Raw genomic sequence first — 23479 nt, forward strand, 5'->3', positions numbered from 1 at the left:
CATATCTTTCTTTTTTTTTGAGCAAATGTTTTTTTATTTTCCCTTTTTTTACATGAAACAAGACAAACAATACAGTAACAGTAATAATCAACGATAAATCACAGGACAATAACAGAAATAATAATAACAATAATGACAGTCCAGTAATTAAATCAGAATGAAAGTAGACTAAAAGACATAAAAATAATAAATACAATACATGGGCTCTTGCTCGCTCTCCCCCCCCCCCCTCCCACAGGACCCCCACTTGGGCTATACATCCACTACTTCATTCAACATCAGAAAATTCCAAATTTATATGCGTTCCTTTATCTTATCCACCACAGCTACCCAGACTGCTATGCTGGCTTCATTAACACCTACAATTTGTGCAGTAGATATCTCTAGATAAATCACATTGAGATAGGTGAGAATCCATACCTTCCGGCACATTTTATCCGGTTGAATCCAACTTTTTAGCAGCCGTAAGACCCGCCAAAATGAGTCTCTTTACATGTACAGAGGTCGATAACTGAGAAACATCATTCAACAACAGTACAGAAGGCAATGTCGGTATATGGTCAGAGATAAAAATTCTGATAATTGAGTGGTGATATTTTCCCAGAAAGTCTTAACAGGAGGGCATTCCCAATACATATGCATATATGTACCAATATCATCGTTTGAACACAAGGAGCATCGAGAGTCAGGTCTGAGACCCATTAGGTACAATCGTCTAGGGGTCAGGTAAATCCTATGAACAAAGTTAAGATTAATCTGTTGGTGATCTGGGTTGCGTGATGATAGCCGAACATTTTCCCAGACTGCATCCCAATCAAAATCTACTTCCAGGTTTGGGATATCCTTCCTCCAAACCGAGTCTAGGGGAAGGACCTTATATGAGGACGTAAGTAAGTGGCGATAAAAGTCAGAGACGAAGACATTCATATCTTTCAAGATAAACACAATTTATTACATCCATGATTATAACGGATTCTTTCTTTACAGACATCTCAAAAAACAAATGTGATCTATCAGAGGTAAATGTCAAATATGAACCATAATATATGCTGTCCAGATTGCTTGTAATTGAGACAAAGTTAACATCTGTTAAGTATTTTTACATGAATTGTTATGGCTTTATTGTTTTAAAATGTGACTGCCAGACAAGGATTAAAAGGGGAACTTCACCAAAAAACTATTCTGATTTATTACGCACATAATCTCACATGTACTTTTGCATTTTATGTTCTTTATGTTTTCCAGTGTGATGTCATCAGAAGACGCGTTGTGTTAATTACAGATCATCCACATGAAAACATCGCAATCCCTCTTTCCTCTTTTATCATTGTTACAGCACTGCATTTATCTGTTTTATCATTGTTACATCCCTCCATTGCTGTGTTTGTCTGTTTTATCATCATTACATCCCTTCATTGCTGTTTGTCTGTTTTATCATTGTTACATCCCTCCATTGCTGTGTTTGTCTGTTTTATCATTGTTACATCCCTCCATTGCTGTGTTTGTCTGTTTTATCATCGTTACATCCCTTCATTGCTGTGTTTGTCTGTTTTATCATTGTTACATCCCTTCATTGCTGTGTTTGTCTGTTTTATCATTGTTACATTCCTTCATTGCTGTGTGTGTCTGTTTTATCATCGTTACATCCCTTCATTGCTGTGTTTGTCTGTTTTATCATTGTTACATCCTTTCATTGCTGTGTTTGTCTGTTTTATCATCGTTACATCCCTCCATTGCTGTGTGTGTCTGTTTTATCATCGTTACATCCCTTCATTGCTGTGTTTGTCTGTTTTATCATCGTTACATCCCTTCATTGCTGTGTTTGTCTGTTTTATCATTGTTACATCCCTTCATTGCTGTGTTTGTCTGCCTATTCAACCAGCCAAGCCCAAGGTTCTCTGAGGAGAATCAATTACAAAAGCAAAGACCCCCACAAAATTACCCATTTCTGCTCTGAAACTAGCTTACTGGAAATATCCCATAGAGAGGCTGTTATACTTGATGTTAATCAGTGTCCACTTAGCATATATTAGCATGATCTGCACGGGGGGAATGCCCCGAACAGATGCCTGGAGCTGGAGAAGCTGCTTAGACTGGTCTCTCTGGGGATCCCTCCACTCCACTATGGCATCATAATCAGCATTATTCTGATTGGTATTGAAATCACGATTATGAAATATGATTGAGGGGGTGTGCGGGGGGGGGGGGGGTCCGCTGTGAAGTAAGGGTGCTTCGTTTTTCAACACAATCCTGTTTTCATGATCGTGACTTTTGATTTTAAGTTGTTTGGTTATTCTCTTCTTCTTTTCTATTGTTAGATTCTTGATTTTTTTTGTTGTATTATTCTTATTTCAACGTGTCAACTATTTGTGTGCGTGTGTGTGTGTGTGTGTGTGTGTGTGCGTGCGTGCGTGTGTGCGTGTTTCTTAACATCACTTTTTATTTTAACCTCTTAAGCTTAAGCCTCTAAAAACCTAATAATAATAATAATTTATATTCTCCTTTGGTTCATTACAATTTACAGGCACAATATTTCTGACACTGGGAATACATTCCTTGAGGTCCATAGATGTCCCTAGATACCAAGAACATGCAAACGGACCTTGTAGTTGTGGAGCAATTCTGCATTTACATAGGTATGTACTTTTAGGCGAATTTTCTGAAAACATGGCTTAAGACAGGGGTGTCAAACTCATTTTCACAGAGGGCCACATCAGCATTATGGTTGCCCTCAAAGGGCCAAAGACCGTATAAATGTTAATGTAATGTAAAATAAATGTAGCTGCTCATTTACATATTGTTAAACATGTCGTTTCTGTATATATTACTTATTCAAGTTATACACATTGCATATGCATTTGCATAGATGTAAAAATATATGTTAGCTTATGTTATTTTAACAAATAATTTTAGTTGATCAGAACCCCATATTACTCCATCAATCAATGATCAAACCATTCAAGTAAATAACAAAGAAGAATATCATCAAATACAAGCTATGACATTAAGTTTGTTCAAAACCTTTTTGTCACAGTCAAGAGGGGCAGAACTAACAACTGTGAGCTGCAAAGAACACGTGGGACAGATGTAGCAGATGTTACAAAAACAAATGGCTGCACACAACCTTGCAGAGGCCATACATCCAACTAATGGAAGATAGTTTAATTAACTTTAATTAACAGATTACAGAATGGGTACAGTACAGTACAGCTCAATACACACGATTGTTAAGGGGATACAGACCAGAGAAAGACTTTCGACTTGTTTACATCAGGGTCCCCCATTTTCAATTCGTAATGAAATTGCTATTATGTGTCTGCATGAACACACAACTGTAACTGTATTAAAAAATAACAAAATAAGGGTTGTCTCAGTTCACAACTATATTGGTCAAGTTTTGGGTGGGACTTGTTTGCGTCCCTACAGCTTCTTATTCAATTGAGCGAGATGCTCGGTTATGTCACACAGCCAGTTTGCATCTGACAGTTCAGACAATATTTCTTCAACCCTTTGTTACCTATTCCGCCTGGATCTTTTTTGTATTTTGGGCTGTAAAATTGTCAAAGAATGTCTGAGGAGTAAGTGCTTTTGGCTTGTTTCCTTTGTTACTTCATCAATACCTCAGATGTTCAACATACATGTATGTGTAAGAATGTGTAATAAGGCTGTCAAAGTTAAAGCTTTATTAACGCATTAACCCACAATTATTTTAACGCCGCTATTTTTTAACCAAGATTAATGTTTAAAAAAAAGAAAAAAAAAAGAAATTCAGAGCTCTTGGGGGCCACATCAAATGACGTGGCGGGCCACATTTGGCCCGCGGGCCATGAGTTTGACACCTATGGCTTAAGAGGTTAAAGTGTTCATTATTCTCTCTTTCTTTGTGTTTGACTCTTTTAATTTTGGATTTTTAATACGGACTGTATTGACCTATTTATTATTGTCTGCCCGATACTGGACCGCTCTGGCTTAAGGGGTTAAAGTATTTATTTCTCTTCTTTTATTAAATCTTTGTAAAGGTAAATGGTGTATTTATACAGCAGCTTTCATCCAAAGCGCACAAAATGCACAAATAGCTCTGAAATGTAATACAGTGATCACAGTGTAGGTAGTGTGCAATGTGCATGTGTGTATGTAGGTCTACTGGGGGCAACAGTGGCTCAGGAGGTAGAGCAGTCGTCTGGTTATCCGGAGGTTCCCGGTTCGATTCCTGCTCCACCCGGGCAGCGTGTCGAAGTCCTTGAGCAAGACACTGAACCCCTAACTGCTCCCGATGAGCAGGTTGGCACCTCGCATGGTCAGTGAGTGAATGGGTGAATGTGAGGAACAAATTGTAATGTGCTTTGGATAAAAGCGCTATATAAATGCAGCCATTTACCATTTAGGTCTAGCCTCGTCACATGTCTGTGTGTGTTGTGTGCGCATAGTCATGTCTGTGTGTGTTGTGTGCGCATAGTCATGTGTGTGGGGGGGGTGTCACGACAGACAGGTGGCAGGCGGTTAACGATCATGAGTCTGACTGCTAGGGGCGGGGCAGGGGGGGGGGGGGGGTCCCCCGGCGTCTGCTGGTCTGGGCCTTGAGGCTGTGGTACTGTTTGCCAGAAGGCAGCAGCTGAAAGAGTTTGTGGTTGGGGTGGTTGTGGACTCCTTGATAATCCCTGCAGGCTTTTCTAAAACACCGTCTGTTGTCCTGGATGGAGGGGGGGGAGCCGTTCACCCGACCCTCTGTAGCCAGGATAGACCACTCCCTGCTTAACACTTTGGGTGCCAATCACGTGTTAACACGTTTCTGGGCCCCGACCGTTGAGTGCCAATCACGTGTTAACACGTTTCTGGGCCCCGACCGTTGAGTGCCAATCACGTGTTAACACGTTTCTGGGTCGTTCTTCCTTTTTTTTTTATTCAATGTCAGTGAGCTGTATGTTGCCTGTAAAAGGCATACTGGGACTCCGAAGGTGCAGTACCGGCCAGATCCTCCCAGGCGGCGGTATCAAGCACCCTTTGAAACATTGTATCTTGGGCTGTGCATCGATTATATGGGTCCCGGATGGCTATTTTTCTCCGGGCAAGACAAGCGGTTATAACGCTCGGATTGACAAAAATCAAATACTCCCGATCCATGTTGTGTAGTGGATTATGTTGGCGACACGATGGACATGAATACTTGGAATGGCGATCAGATAATTGGAATATTATATTCTTTTTGGGGTACATCCTAGTCAACGTAAGGGCTATATGATATCAATTTTGCGTTGATCCAAGAATGTCTTCATTGCGATCCGAGCGTATGTGTGTAACGTTAGTCCAGAACGTATGCCGTTGATGGCGATCAAAGCATGATGAAACATAATACCTATCATATGCATTTGATTTTTTTTATTGTAGCGTGTGTAGGGACAAAATGCCAATGGATTTAGTATAATACATGTTGCGGCTTATAACCAGCCTCCCAGGAATTAGCCCGGATCATTCCGAAATAACACTCATATTCACCACGGTATAAAACGGGAACATATGGATGGAAAAATGATCAGTATCAAATGACCATAGTATTGTATCCATAGCTATAATATAGAATATAGTTATAGCTCTACAAAGAAGGTGACGGACTCCATTAGTTTAATGCGTGGCAGCGCATAGCCGCCGCCCGAAAAAACAGAGCGGCACTGAAAGTGTTAAAGAAACCAGTGATCCAGATGTAATGAGCAGCCTCACCACCAAAACATTAATACAAAAATACCACTAACACTATATACCACACACACCATAAATAAATTGTCTCTGCATCTAGGAAAAACAGAGGACATACTCTTTGGGTCAAACGCCAGCCTAAAGAAATCCCAGGGTTTTAAAATTAGAGTAGGTGATAGCATTATTGAGGATAAAGAGGAGGTCACCTATCTGGGCTTTATTTTAAACAACAAATATTCGAACGAAAAAATTGCACAAAAAGTGATTACTAAGGTTAATAAAAAAAAATAATTTATTTAGAATTTCCTCTTTTATAAATAGGAACGCTCTGAGGACCCTAGCTGGAGCCCTCATTCAATATCACTTTGACTATGCTTGCACTTCATGGTACAGCAACATATCAAAACAAATGAAGACAAAGCTCCAGACCTCCCAAAACAAACTAGTGAGACTCCTGCACAACCTTCACTTTAGGCCTCACCTAACGCCAGCTCACTTTATCAGTCTGGGATGGCTCAGGGTTGAGGAAAGGGTACACCAGCTTAAAATGCTACTGGTTTTTAAAGTACTGAAAGAAACGGTCCCCAAGTACCTAGACAATTATTTTAAAGGGGAACTATCTTATAAATGGCCTTTTCCAGTGGTTAGCATTGTTTTCTAGCAATGTGGGGTTGTACCAACACTGACTAGATATGAAATTCTCATTCAGTCTCACTACTCCACTTCAGTTGATACAAGGTCCTCCCCCAGTGAACTAAGCCATTCAGAATTGCCTCGCTTGTCTACGTAGAGATACTGATTTGCATACCCCCTCTGTGGTTGCAGCCACCGCCCACAATCAACCATTATTTAGTGGAGGAAGTGAAGAGAGTTGTCTAACGTAAAAGTATGAGCAAAACTTGCAAAACGGGCAGGACATGTGTTGTTCCTGGCTGCCAAGCTGCTAATACGTCTTTGCACACTTTTCCTGATGATGTCGTGATTCGCCAGTGTGACGACCCCCACTCTACCTGCAAATGGGGAGTCTTCTGACTCACCAGGAAGCATGGTGGAGTGGGTGGCTCGTTAACTGTATGAGACTCACCTGTGCAGAGCAGAGCTGCCTGCACCTCAATATATGTGTCTCTGTCTAATTCCCTCTCCGTCTGCTTTCTCCACTCCCAGGCACAGGTTGTACCAACACCCAAGCTGCATCCTTTTGACATATTGTAACACTGATACTTACACCAAACACACACCACAGCATACTTACTCACTCATCCACACACTGCTTCTCCCATCTGCTTTCCCACTTCAGACACCACAGGTTGTATCAGCCACCAAGTGAACCATCTTGGGATCCTTATCCATTCTGATACATACCTATTTGTTTATGTTATTATGCTTTTGTTGTTTAATCAATTATTGTTTTTAGATAGGATTAAATAAATCATTGTTGTTAAATTGAACTCTCATGTGTTGACTTCCTTTATATGACAAACCTCTTCTGGTTCGTCATACCAGCAATGGGCCAAGTTTGTTTTTGGAGACCCTCCAACTGATTTCCCAACTTCTCATACTCTGGTGTGTACCGCACATCTGTCCAACGACGACGTTGAGAATCAAGCACTTTAATGCTGGGGTGGTTTCCAAGCTGATTCTAAAGAAAGGAGCTGTACTGTGATTTGCAAATCTGATATGTCATAAATGTATAGATGTAGCAGTTCTGTCTATCTGTATGTCATGTATGTCATATATGTTACGATGAATTGAAAATGGGGGACCCTGATGTAAACAAGACGAAAGTCTTTCTCTGGTCTGCATCCCCTTAACAATTGTATGTATTGAGCTGTACTGTACTGTACCCATTCTGCAATCTGTTAATAAAGTTTTCAATCAATCAATTTCAATACCAAGTCTTCGGGACCCGACAGAAACTATCGAATCAGTAAGTACATATGTCGTAATTAGTCAGCTAACTAACTAATTGTTGCTAGCTTAGCTAACGTTATCTTAGCTCTGTTTATTGCGCCAAGAAAATCGTTAGTACAAGCACTGTGTGTGTGTGTGTTAGACGGAGTGAGAGAGCTGTGTTTTTGCGCAAAAAAAACATTATTCTTCCTGTCATTTTCTCCATACCCAAAACGTTGACGTTAGTTTGGCCAGGGTTAGAAATTAACATTTTTTTTCAAGGGCTTTTTTTGCCCCCCTTAATTGCTTTTCGGGGGCTTTTTTTTGTATTTCGGGGGCACTGAATTTTTATGATGAAAATTAACATAAGGATTATAAAACATTGTTGACACTTTTTTTTACAGTCTTCGTCCCTATGTTTGATAATGTAATGTTAATGTCTCCATATATAGGGCTCTACGCTAACCTTTTTCCCTAGGAGCACATGTGCTCCTAAATAAAATGTTAATAAATAAAATCTAAATAAAAATTTAGGAGCACACAAAGAAATTTAGGAGCACAGTGAAAATTGTTCAAGTAACACAGAGTTTATTAACTATTTATCTCATGCATTATTATACTGTGCGTGTGCACACTATGAATTGAAAATGGGGGACCCTGATGTAAACAAGACGAAAGTCTTTCTCTGGTCTGCATCCCCTTAACTTGTGTGTATTGAGCTGTACTGTATTGTACCCATTCTGCAATCTGTTAATAAAGTTTTCAATCAATCAAACGCAAAGGATATCGGTTGTCAAGCTGCTTTTGTATGTTGTAGTGTTGTTATGATACCAACATTTTGACTTTGATACAGATAGGAAAGGTAATGGAATATATTATTAGATGACAGAACATTGAAAATTCTTTATACAATTATTTAATTCATTATGAAATAGAAATTCCGTTTTTGGGTGGAACGTTTGTTGCAAGGAGGGAGGAGGCGGGGACCGCTGCGTGTTACACACAACACGGAGAAATGGTCTAGCTGCTTCGGTGCGTCGTTAACGTTAACGTCGGAAGAAATTCCCCACTAAGCCCTAAATTCAGAGCAGAGCAGTATCCTAATGACTTTTATGCTTCAGTCGATAAGGTGTTTTGCGAATTCTGTCAACATACCGTGGGGACTGGACCCGCAAAAACACGTGCGAATATCACTTCAAAAGCCATGTCAGCCGGATTCCTCTCTTTCTCCTTGTCTATCTTTTGCTCAAAATAAAAATGAATGGGCTTCATGGCTGGCTGATTTTTTTGCGTTGTCTGATTCTGAATGTATAACTTGCCTAAGCCGGTACCGTGACTTTGTTTTCGGGCGCTACTGTGATTGGACGTTTATGCGCCTTGTGTAATGTGGGACTATTATAACAGCGGAGCTGTTTTGTAATCGTCACTCGTCTCGAGTAAATGATTTTTCCGGGTGGCGCACACACACATATTATTAGGGCCAAATACAAGGGAAATGCTCGCACTGTAGATCATATATATAATTAGTAAACTGTCGGGGGCATTTTCTGCCCCCCTTAACTGATATTCGGGGGCATTTTGTCCATTTTCAAGGGCATTTTGCCCCGAGCCCCCGTTAATTTCGAACCCTGAGTTTGGCCATAGAGTAGTACTATGGGCGGAGCTGTTTGGTGGGTGACTCAAAAGCGCATTGCGAGTATGGGCGGACCCCAGCCAAAAACAGCTTGGAATCTGGAAGTGCAGAAACAGCTGCTGTAGGTACTTGATTAGAAATACAAAACAATGCATTTTTTGAAAAAAACCTTACAGATGTGTTCCATAGACTCACAGGAATTGTGTAAAATTGCCCAAATAGTGATAGAAATAGTAAGATAGTTCCCCTTTAACTCATTCAGCGCCAGTCACAATGATAGTCGGGTTAACTCGCCGACCGTTCAGCACCAATCACGAGTATAGTGGGGTTTTAATCGTTATTTCTTTTGTTAGCGATATCCATTCATTTTCATCCATCCATTCTGATGTTATCGTTGGGAATGGGTCTGAGCTTGCAAAAGGGCAAATACCACCGCCGCCTACGCCTTCCAGCTGGTATTGCACTCCATTGGGAATGGTGTAGTTTCTTTTCTGGGACGATCCGAGCCGTGCGGGCGGGGTTTAAATACTCAGGCAAGGTAGGCCTCAACAACGATGGCATGGAACAGTAACCCTGCCCGCCCGTCAGTAACGTGGTACAGACCTCCACGAGCAGTATTTGGAATGGCGATCAGATAATTGGATTATTTCTTTTGCATTACATGAGATACAAGGTAAGAACACTATAAATTTGATCGTTGATCTGATATTTATTTCTACCCCGATCGACGCTGTCTCTGTGTGTCTGTGGCTGTGCCATTGGGTGCAGTAGGTGGGGGGGGGGGGGGGGGGGGCGCCATGGTCCAGGGCTCTTTTCATTCTTGCACGAGGAAGGATAATAATGATGATCTAGCGTTGATTTCAGGAAGATTCGATAATCAGGCAAAAAATTACAACGTGTTTAGTGTATTCCACTAAAGGGCTATTATCGCGTCTTTTCCTGGAATGACTAAGAATCACCAAAACTATACTCATATACAAAACGGTATAAAACGGATGAAAACGATGAAAAAACAATCCGTTTTGTACATGTTGACTGGAAGCGACTCACTGATAATCGACGGGTGTATTAGACCCATAGCTATAATTTAAGATATATTTTAAGCACTCGCGAATCTCACAGTCCCCCCATTGATTAAAGCGATGGCACTCTAGCGCCCTCTCGCGCACTTAAGCGATGGCGCAGAATGAGTTAATAAAGTAGGAGATGTCCACAAATACGCCACAAGACATGACATGCATGGGGTAAGACGGATTTTTTTTACTCGGCTACTGTAATGTGGAATGCCCTGCCAACATTCATAAAACTCCTGAACTCCCCTCTCGGATTTAAATCAGCCCTAAAAACTGCTAACACTATACCACACACACATCATCACACTGATAACACTATACCACACACATCATCACACTGCTAACACTATACCACACACACACATCACACTGATAACACTATACCACACACATCATCACACTGATAACACTATACCACACACACATCATCACACTGATAACACTATACCACACACCATCAGACTGCTAACACTATACCACACACACACACCATCACACTGATAACACTATACCACACACACACACCATCACACTGATAACACTATACCACACACACACATCATCACACTGCTAACACTATACCACACACATCATCACACTGCTAACACTATACCACACACACACATCATCACACTGCTAACACTATACCACACACCATCACACTGCTAACACTATACCACACACACACATCATCACACTGATAACACTATACCACACACATCATCACACTGCACACACACATCATCACACTGCTAACACTATACCACACACACCATCACACTGCTAACACTATACCACACACACATCATCACACTGATAACACTATACCACACACACACACATCATCACACTGCTAACACTATACCACACACACACACATCATCATCACACTGATAACACTATACCACACACACACACCATCACACTGATAACACTATACCACACACACACATCATCACACTGCTAACACTATACCACACACCATCAGACTGCTAACACTATACCACACACACACATCATCACACTGATAACACTATACCACACACACATCATCACACTGATAACACTATATCACACACACATCATCACACTGATAACACTATACCACACACACACACCATCACACTGCTAACACTATACCACACACACATCATCACACTGCTAACACTATACCACACACACATCATCACACTGATAACACTATACCACACACACCATCACACTGATAACACTATACCACACACACATCATCACACTGCTAACACTATACCACACACACATCATCACACTGATAACACTATACCACACACATCATCACACTGATAACACTATACCACACACACACACCATCACACTGATAACACTATACCACACACACACCATCACACTGATAACACTATACCACACACACACATCATCACACTGCTAACACTATACCACACACACACATCATCACACTGATAACACTATACCACACACATCATCACACTGCTAACACTATACCACACACCATCACACTGCTAACACTATACCACACACACACATCATCACACTGATAACACTATACCACACACATCATCACACTGCTAACACTATACCACACACACACATCATCACACTGCTAACACTATACCACACACACCATCACACTGCTAACACTATACCACACACACATCATCACACTGATAACACTATACCACATACACACATCATCACACTGCTAACACTATACCACACACACACACATCATCATCACACTGATAACACTATACCACACACACACACCATCATAAAGGAATGTGGATCACTACCCACTTTCAAAACCTCTCTCAAGAGACACCTACGGGAGACTGCAATTCAACACTGGCCCCTGTAAATATCCTAACCCAACCCCCTCCAATGTACAGTCATTTACCTAGTATGGTTTTGTCAATAGTCCAATGTACAATTTTGTTTGTTTGTACAGAGTCTCCCCCCCCTCAATGTACAGTTTTGCTTGTTTATACAGTGTGCCCCCCCCCCCCCCCAACCACCTCCAATGTAAATTACCCAGTATGGTTGTCAATATCCCAGTGTACCCAACCCCCCCCACCCAACCTCCTCCAATGTACAGTTTCTACGTCAAATGTATATACTCCCTTTTCTTGACTCCTTCTGTATCACAAACAGTACTGTATTTGCAAATCTGGTATGTCATAAATGTATAGATGTAGCAGTACTGACTATCTGTATGTCATGTATGTCATATATGTCCTGATGAATTGAAAATGGGGGACCCTGGTGTAAACAAGACGAAAGTCTTTCTCTGGTCTGCATCCCCTTAACAATTGTGTGTATTGAGCTGTACTGTATTGTACCCATTCTGCAATCTGTTAATAAAGTTTTCAATCAATCAATCAATCAATCAATCAATCACACTGATAACACTATACCACACACACACATCATCACACTGCTAACACTATACCACACACCATCAGACTGCTAACACTATACCACACACACACATCATCACACTGATAACACTATACCACACACACACATCATCACACTGCTAACACTATACCACACACACACACCATCACACTGATAACACTATACCACACACACACATCATCACACTGATAACACTATACCACACACACATCATCACACTGATAACACTATACCACACACACACCATCACACTGCTAACACTATACCACACACATCATCACACTGATAACACTATACCACACACACACACCATCACACTGCTAACACTATACCACACACACATCATCACACTGCTAACACTATACCACACACACACATCATCACACTGATAACACTATACCACACACATCATCACACTGATAACACTATACCACACACACACACCATCACACTGCTAACACTATACCACACACACATCATCACACTGCTAACACTATACCACACACACACACCATCACACTGCTAACACTATACCACACACCATCACACTGCTAACACTATACCACACACACACACCATCACACTGCTAACACTATACCACACACACACCATCACACTGCTAACACTATACCACACATCATCACACTGCTAACACTATACCACACACCATCACACTGCTAACACTATACCACACATCATCACACTGCTAACACTATACCACACATCATCACACTGCTAACACTATACCACACATCATCACACTGCTAACACTATACCACACATCATCACACTGCTAACACTATACCACACATCATCACACTGATAACACTATACCACACACACACACCATCACACTGCTAACACTATACCACACACACACACCATCAGACTGCTAACACTATACCACACACACACCATCACACTGCTAACACTATACCACACACACACACCATCAGACTGCTAACACTATACCACACACACACCATCACACTGCTAACACTATACCACACACCATCACACTGCTAACACTATACCACACACACACCATCAGACTGCTAACACTATACCACACACACACACCATCACACTGCTAACACTATACCACACACCATCAGACTGCTAACACTATACCACACACACACCATCACACTGCTAACACTATACCACACACACATCATCACACTGCTAACACTATACCACACACCATCACACTGCTAACACTATACCACACACACACCATCACACTGCTAACACTATACCACACATACCATCACACTGATAACACTATACCACACACACACCATCACACTGCTAACACTATACCACACACACACACCATCAGACTGCTAACACTATACCACACACACACCATCACACTGCTAACACTATACCACACACCATCACACTGCTAACACTATACCACACACACACCATCAGACTGCTAACACTATACCACACACACACACCATCACACTGCTAACACTATACCACACACCATCAGACTGCTAACACTATACCACACACACACCATCACACTGCTAACACTATACCACACACACATCATCACACTGCTAACACTATACCACACACCATCACACTGCTAACACTATACCACACACACACCATCACACTGCTAACACTATACCACACATACCATCACACTGATAACACTATACCACACACACACCATCACACTGCTAACACTATACCACACACCATCACACTGCTAACACTATACCACACACCATCACACTGCTAACACTATACCACACATACCATCACACTGCTAACACTATACCACACACACACCATCACACTGCTAACACTATACCACACACCATCACACTGCTAACACTATACCACACACACCATCACACTGCTAACACTATACCACACACATCATCACACTGCTAACACTATACCACACACACACCATCACACTGCTAACACTATACCACACACCATCACACTGCTAACACTATACCACACACATCATCACACTGCTAACACTATACCACACACACACCATCAGACTGCTAACACTATACCACACACCATCAGACTGCTAACACTATACCACACACAATCACACTGCTAACACTATACCACACACCATCACACTGATAACACTATACCACACACACACCATCACACTGCTAACACTATACCACACACCATCACACTGCTAACACTATACCACACATCATCACACTGCTAACACTATACCACACACCATCACACTGCTAACACTATACCACACATCATCACACTGATAACACTATACCACACACACACACCATCACACTGCTAACACTATACCACACACACACACCATCAGACTGCTAACACTATACCACACACACACCATCACACTGCTAACACTATACCACACACACACACCATCAGACTGCTAACACTATACCACACACACACCATCACACTGCTAACACTATACCACACACCATCACACTGCTAACACTATACCACACACACACCATCAGACTGCTAACACTATACCACACACACACACCATCACACTGCTAACACTATACCACACACCATCAGACTGCTAACACTATACCACACACACACCATCACACTGCTAACACTATACCACACACACATCATCACACTGCTAACACTATACCACACACCATCACACTGCTAACACTATACCACACACACACCATCACACTGCTAACACTATACCACACATACCATCACACTGATAACACTATACCACACACACACCATCACACTGCTAACACTATACCACACACCATCACACTGCTAACACTATACCACACACCATCACACTGCTAACACTATACCACACATACCATCACACTGCTAACACTATACCACACACACACCATCACACTGCTAACACTATACCACACACCATCACACTGCTAACACTATACCACACACACCATCACACTGCTAACACTATACCACACTAGGGGTGGACGGTATGGTCTAAAATTTATATCACGGTATAATTTGAAGCATAGACGGTAACGGTATATATCACGGTATCATCGTTTTTGATAAAAATTTTTTTTTTATTTTATATAATTTTTTTTTCTTTTTTATAAAATATATATATTATATAATTAGACTTGTACTTGTATTATCTGCGAGACATCGCCACCACGCAACAAGCTCCACTGTCTGTGTGTACTCTAGTAGCCTCCAGCTACGGCCAGGTTTCCCCGGAGCTGCACCTGGACCTATACTCAGTAGCCTCGAGCAGAGCTACGGCCAGGATTCTCCGGCGCTGCACCTGGACCCTATTATATTGGAATAACGTTAGCAAGCCCTCAGCTCGAATACGCATCGAATCAGTGTTATAAGACATTGATATCAGGAGCTATCCGGCTAAGCCGGATATATAACGTTAATACAACGCCTCAGTGAATTATTTAGTTCAATGGGACATTTCGTTTTGAACGGTGAACTAACTCGCGTTAACGTGAGCTAACGGCTAACAGGTAGCACACACACGTCTCTCTCTACTAGACTTTGTGGAGCGTTTGTTGATGTCAGGAGCTATCGGTAGCTGGCCGACTAGATACCGTTCGGTTAGACAATGCCTCATCATGTATTAAACTAAAAGTGAATAGTTGACTGGGTCATTTTGTAACGGTAGCTAAGCTAACGTTAGCTCAGGGAGACGCCGCCGACAGCTGAGCTCCCGTGTCCCGTCCCACTAGACTACTAGATCCGTGTTTACATGCGTGCGGTAGGGGCTGGCACGCCCACTGCGCGAAGCCTCCTAAATAACTTTTTCCAGTTCGCACATATCTATTATCTATGACTAATTCTATCTATTTTTAGGGGCAAATGCGAGTGAAATAGTCGCGCTGTGGTTACATGACGTCATTGGTATTTTAGAGCTGCACTACCGGTTTAGACGGTATAGTCAAAATCCATACCGTAGAGCAAATTCATACCGTTTATACCGTATACCGTTTATACCGTCCACCCCTATACCACACACATCATCACACTGCTAACACTATACCACACACACACCATCACACTGCTAACACTATACCACACACCATCACACTGCTAACACTATACCACACACATCATCACACTGCTAACACTATACCACACACACACCATCAGACTGCTAACACTATACCACACACCATCAGACTGCTAACACTATACCACACACAATCACACTGCTAACACTATACCACACACCATCACACTGATAACACTATACCACACACACACCATCACACTGCTAACACTATACCACACACCATCACACTGCTAACACTATACCACACATCATCACACTGCTAACACTATACCACACACCATCACACTGCTAACACTATACCACACACCATCACACTGATAACACTATACCACACACACACACATCATCACACTGCTAACACTATACCACACACACACATCATCACACTGATAACACTATACCACACACACACACCATCACACTGCTAACACTATACCACACACACACATCATCACACTGATAACACTATACCACACACACACACCATCACACTGATAACACTATACCACACACACACACCATCACACTGCTAACACTATACCACACACCATCACACTGCTAACACTATACCACACACCATCACACTGCTAACACTATACCACACACCATCACACTGCTAACACTATACCACACACCATCACACTGCTAACACTATACCACACATCATCACACTGCTAACACTATACCACACACCATCACACTGCTAACACTATACCACACATCATCACACTGCTAACACTATACCACACACCATCACACTGCTAACACTATACCACACACCATCACACTGCTAACACTATACCACACATCATCACACTGCTAACACTATACCACACACCATCACACTGATAACACTATACCACACACCATCACACTGCTAACACTATACCACACATCATCACACTGCTAACACTATACCACACACCATCACACTGCTAACACTATACCACACACCATCACACTGCTAACACTATACCACACATCATCACACTGCTAACACTATACCACACATCATCACACTGCTAACACTATACCACACATCATCACACTGCTAACACTATACCACACATCATCACACTGCTAACACTATACCACACATCATCACACTGCTAACACTATACCACACACATCACACTGCTAACACTATACCACACACCATCACACTGCTAACACTATACCACACATCATCACACTGATAACACTATACCACACACACATCATCACACTGCTAACACTATACCACACACACACCATCACACTGCTAACACTATACCACACACACACCATCACACTGCTAACACTATACCACACACACCATCACACTGCTAACACTATACCACACACACCATCACACTGCTAACACTATACCACACACACCATCACACTGCTAACACTATACCACACACACCATCACACTGCTAACACTATACCACACACACACCATCACACTGCTAACACTATACCACACACCATCAGACTGCTAACACTATACCACACACACACATCACACTGATAACACTATACCACACACACACCATCACACTGCTAACACTATACCACACACCATCACACTGCGCTAACACTATACCACACACCATCAGACTGCTAACACTATACCACACACACACACCATCAGACTGCTAACACTATACCACACACCATCAGACTGCTAACACTATACCACACACCATCAGACTGCTAACACTATACCACACACACACACACCATCACACTGCTAACACTATACCACACACACACACCATCAGACTGCTAACACTATACCACACACACACCATCAGACTGCTAACACTATACCACACACCATCACACTGCTAACACTATACCACACACACACACACCATCAGACTGCTAACACTATACCACACACACACCATCAGACTGCTAACACTATACCACACACCATCACACTGCCAACACTATACCACACACACACACCATCACACTGCTAACACTATACCACACACAACACAAGCCTACAACACACTGATATTTCTGTCTCTGTCTCAGCCTGACTGCTACATCATTCATGAACATGACACGCACATTAAATATTGAAATGAAAATAATTAAACACGCACCCCAAATACACACAATAATATGTGTCAATCCATCCATCCATCCATCATTCGTGTCTATTTTGTGCAGTGCACAAGTGCAATGCAATGTGCTTGATAGAAAATGAATTCAAATGTATAAAAACAATTAGATTATGAAGAATTATGCAACCCTTTTTACTTGTACATTCACTTGTAATTTGTATTTTCTAATGTATTTTTGGACATAAGAGTAATGAGTACATACTGTAGGCATCTCTCTCTCTCTCTCTCTCTCTCTCTCTCTCTCTCTCTCTCTCTCTCTCTCTCTCTCTCTCTCTCTCTCTCTCTCTCTCTCTCTCTGGCACAAACCTGTGATCCTCCAGTTGTTTGGATGTAGATCAGCGGTTCTCAAACTACGGGTCACGATTAGGGATGTCCGATATTATCGGCCGATATCAGATATTGTGATATTGGAAAATATCGGTATCGGTTTTCAATTTTTTTATTATTATTTTTAAACATTTATTTAACCTTTATTTACCCAGGCAAGCAAGTAAGAACAAATTATTATTTGATTTATTGTCAAAGTATGCATAATGTTGTGTTAATTACACGACAAGAGATATGTAATGTTAATTACCTGAAATTATTCAGTTTTTTAGGGGGGGAAACCCTGCATATATCGGTATCGGTTGATATTGGTATCGGAAATTAAGAGTTGGACAATATCGGTATAGGTAAAAAAGCCAATATCGAGCATCCCTAGTCACGACCCAAAGTGGGGTCGTGGGTAGGTGACAGCATTGGCAAAAAAATATTTTTTTTTTGTTCTGGCAACATATTTTGGCTAAATATGCCTCGTTTTATAAATGTGTATTGATAACATAGTGCTGTAATTAAAATTACATTTTCTAATAAATATGCATGATCAAGTTCAACAAGTTTATTTTGATATTCCTTAATTCCACGTTGAAATTACGCGACACATTAACTCATTGACCGCCACACTGTTTTCCCATCTCTACTCAATGGCGCCAGTGTTATTGACCATGTTTGCGGATCCCTCTCCCCCTCCCTCCCTCCCTCCCTCTCCCTCTCCCCCTCTCCCTCTCCCTCTCCCTCCCTCTCTCTCTCTCTACAACATGGTATTTGAACAGGTGATGGTCTCTCACCGCGAGGCGCAGCAGGGAGCCTCTGACAGCGGTCCATCTATCCAGCCGTCTGTCGATGACCAGGATGAAGCCCACGCCCGATGATGCAACACTGAGGAGACAATAAACTCTGTTATTACCACGGCAACCATAATAAACTCTGTTATTACCACTGCAACCATAATAAACACTGTTATTGATTGATTGATTGATTGAAAACTTTATTAACAGATTGCAGAATGGGTACAGTACAGTACAGCTCAATACATACAATTGTTAAGGGGATGCAGACCAGAGAAAGACTTTCGTCTTGTTTACATCAGGGTCCCCCATTTTCAATTCATCGTAACATATATGACATACATGACATACAGATAGACAGTACTGCTACATCTATGCATTTATGACATACCAGATTTGCAAATACAGTACTGTTTGTGATACAAAAAGAGTCCAGAAAAAAAGAGTATATACATTTGACGTAGAAACTGTACATTGGATTGGGTAGGTGGGGGGGGGTGGGGGGGACTGTACATTGGAGGTGGTTGGGTGGGTGGGGGGGAGGTTGGGTAGGAGGGGTGGGTGGGGGACACTGTACAACTGTACAAACAAAACTGTACATTGGAATATTGACAAGACCATACTTGGTAATTTACTGTACATTGGAGGGGGTTGTGTTCGGACATTTACAGGGGCCAGTTTCGAGTTGCAGTCTCCCTTAGTGGTTATTACCACTGCAACCATAATAAACTCTGTTATTACCACTGCAACCATAATAAACTCTGTTATTACCACTGCAACCATAATAAACTCTGTTATTACATCACTACACCACTACACTACACACTGTTATTACCACTGCAACCATAATAAACTCTGTTATTACCACTGCAACCATAATAAACACTGTTATTACCACTGCAACCATAATAAACTCTGTTATTACCACTGCAACCATAATAAACTGTTATTACCACGGAAACCATAATAAACTCTGTTATTACCACTGCAACCATAATAAACTCTGTTATTACCACTGCAACCATAATAAACTCTGTTATTACATCACTACACCACTACACTACACACTGTTATTACCACTGCAACCATAATAAACTCTGTTATTACCACTGCAACCATAATAAACACTGTTATTACCACTGCAACCATAATAAACTCTGTTATTACCACTGCAACCATAATAAACTGTTATTACCACGGAAACCATAATAAACTCTGTTATTACCACTGCAACCATAATAAACTCTGTTATTACCACGGCAACCATAATAAACTCTGTTATTACCACGGCAACCATAATAAACTCTGTTATTACCACTGCAACCATAATAAACTCTGTTATTACCACTGCAACCATAATAAACTCTGTTATTACCACGGCAACCATAATAAACTCTGTTATTACCACGGCAACCATAATACACTCTGTTATTACCACTGCAACCATAATAAACTCTGTTATTACCACGGCAACCATAATAAACTCTGTTATTACCACGGCAACCATAATAAACTCTGTTATTACCACTGCAACCATAATAAACTCTGTTATTACCACGGCAACCATAATAAACTCTGTTATTACCACGGCAACCATAATAAACTCTGTTATTACCACTCTGTTATTACCACGGCAACCATAATAAACTCTGTTATTACCACTCTGTTATTACCACGGCAACCATAATAAACTCTGTTATTACCACTCTGTTATTACCATAATAAACTCTGTTATTACCACTGCAACCATAATAAACTCTGTTATTACCACTGCAACCATAATAAACTCTGTTATTACCACTGCACCCATAATAAACACTGTTATTACCACTGCAACCATAATAAACTCTGTTATTACCACTGCAACCATAATAAACTCTGTTATTACCACGGCAACCACAATAAACTCTGTTATTACCACGGCAACCATAATAAACTCTGTTATTACCACGGCAACCACAATAAACTCTGTTATTACCACAGCAACCATAATAAACTCTGTTATTACCACTGCAACCATAATAAACTCTGTTATTACCACGGCAACCATAATAAACTCTGTTATTACCACGGCAACCATAATACACTCTGTTATTACCACGGCAACCATAATAAACTCTGTTATTACCACTCTGTTATTACCACGGCAACCATAATAAACTCTGTTATTACCACTCTGTTATTACCATAATAAACTCTGTTATTACCACTGCAACCATAATAAACTCTGTTATTACCACTGCAACCATAATAAACTCTGTTATTACCACTGCAACCATAATAAACTCTGTTATTACCACTGCAACCACAATAAACTCTGTTATTACCACGGCAACCATAATAAACTCTGTTATTACCACTGCACCCATAATAAACACTGTTATTACCACTGCAACCATAATAAACTCTGTTATTACCACTGCAACCATAATAAACTCTGTTATTACCATGGCAACCATAATAAACTCTGTTATTACCACGGCAACCATAATACACTCTGTTATTACCACGGCAACCATAATAAACTCTGTTATTACCACGGCAACCATAATAAACTCTGTTATTACCACTGCAACCATAATAAACTCTGTTATTACCACGGCAACCATAATACACTCTGTTATTACCACGGCAACCATAATAAACTCTGTTATTACCACTGCAACCATAATAAACTCTGTTATTACCACTGAAACCATAATAAACTCTGTTATTACCACTGCAACCATAATAAACTCGGTTATTACCACTGCAACCATAATAAACACTGTTATTACCACTGCAACCATAATAAACTCTGTTATTACCACTGCAACCATAATAAACTCTGTTATTACCACTGCAACCACAATAAACACCGTTATTCTACTCATGTACAATAGAGAGCATCTTGACCGGCAACATCACCTCCTGGTTTGGGAATAGCACTGCACAAGACCGAAGCAGACTACAAAGAGTGACACGTTCAGCCGAACGCACAATTGGAGGGGGGCTCCCCACCCTCCAGAACATTTACTACAAGCGTTGCAAGGGCAAGGCTAAGAGAATCATTAAAGACTCCAGTCACCCGAACAACTGCCTCTTTGAACTGCTGCGGTCAGGCAAGCGATACCGGAGTCTCAAGGCGAGCACAGAAAGACTCAGAAGTAGCTTCTATCCCCAAGTTTCAAGTTTCTTTAATAGTTGTCATACAGAAGTACAGAATACTTTTGTACAAAATGCTTCTTACTGTTGCGCTCCAGAGACTGTGCATGACAAGATAAGTATGAAATAAAAACATAGTAAAAATTAGAAGAAAAAAAAAGAGGTCACAGTGTTCAGTTTAGACATATGTACAATGTTCGTAGACGTAGTTACCATACAATATACAATACTGTGCAGTGTACTAATATACAATACTATATAGTGCAAGGCATAAATGGACGAGGTGCAGTTTAGGTACAATTCACAGTAGGTGTACGAGTTGT

At 41.1% G+C, this 23479-nt stretch overlaps 1 protein-coding gene across 1 annotated transcript in view; it reads right to left on the bottom strand.

Annotated features, from left to right (window-relative positions):
- Window positions 1-23479, bottom strand: part of mcf2la (mcf.2 cell line derived transforming sequence-like a) — a 325483-nt gene that overhangs the window by 120235 nt on the left and 181769 nt on the right. The window contains 1 exon segment of the mRNA XM_084322780.1: window positions 20013-20103. Within this exon segment, the coding sequence (XP_084178906.1) occupies window positions 20013-20103 (91 nt within the window).

The sequence above is a fragment of the Notolepis coatsorum genome (genome assembly GCF_963971535.1).
Source record: "Notolepis coatsorum genome assembly, chromosome: 1".
NCBI classification, from domain to species: Eukaryota; Metazoa; Chordata; class Actinopteri; order Aulopiformes; family Paralepididae; genus Notolepis; species Notolepis coatsorum.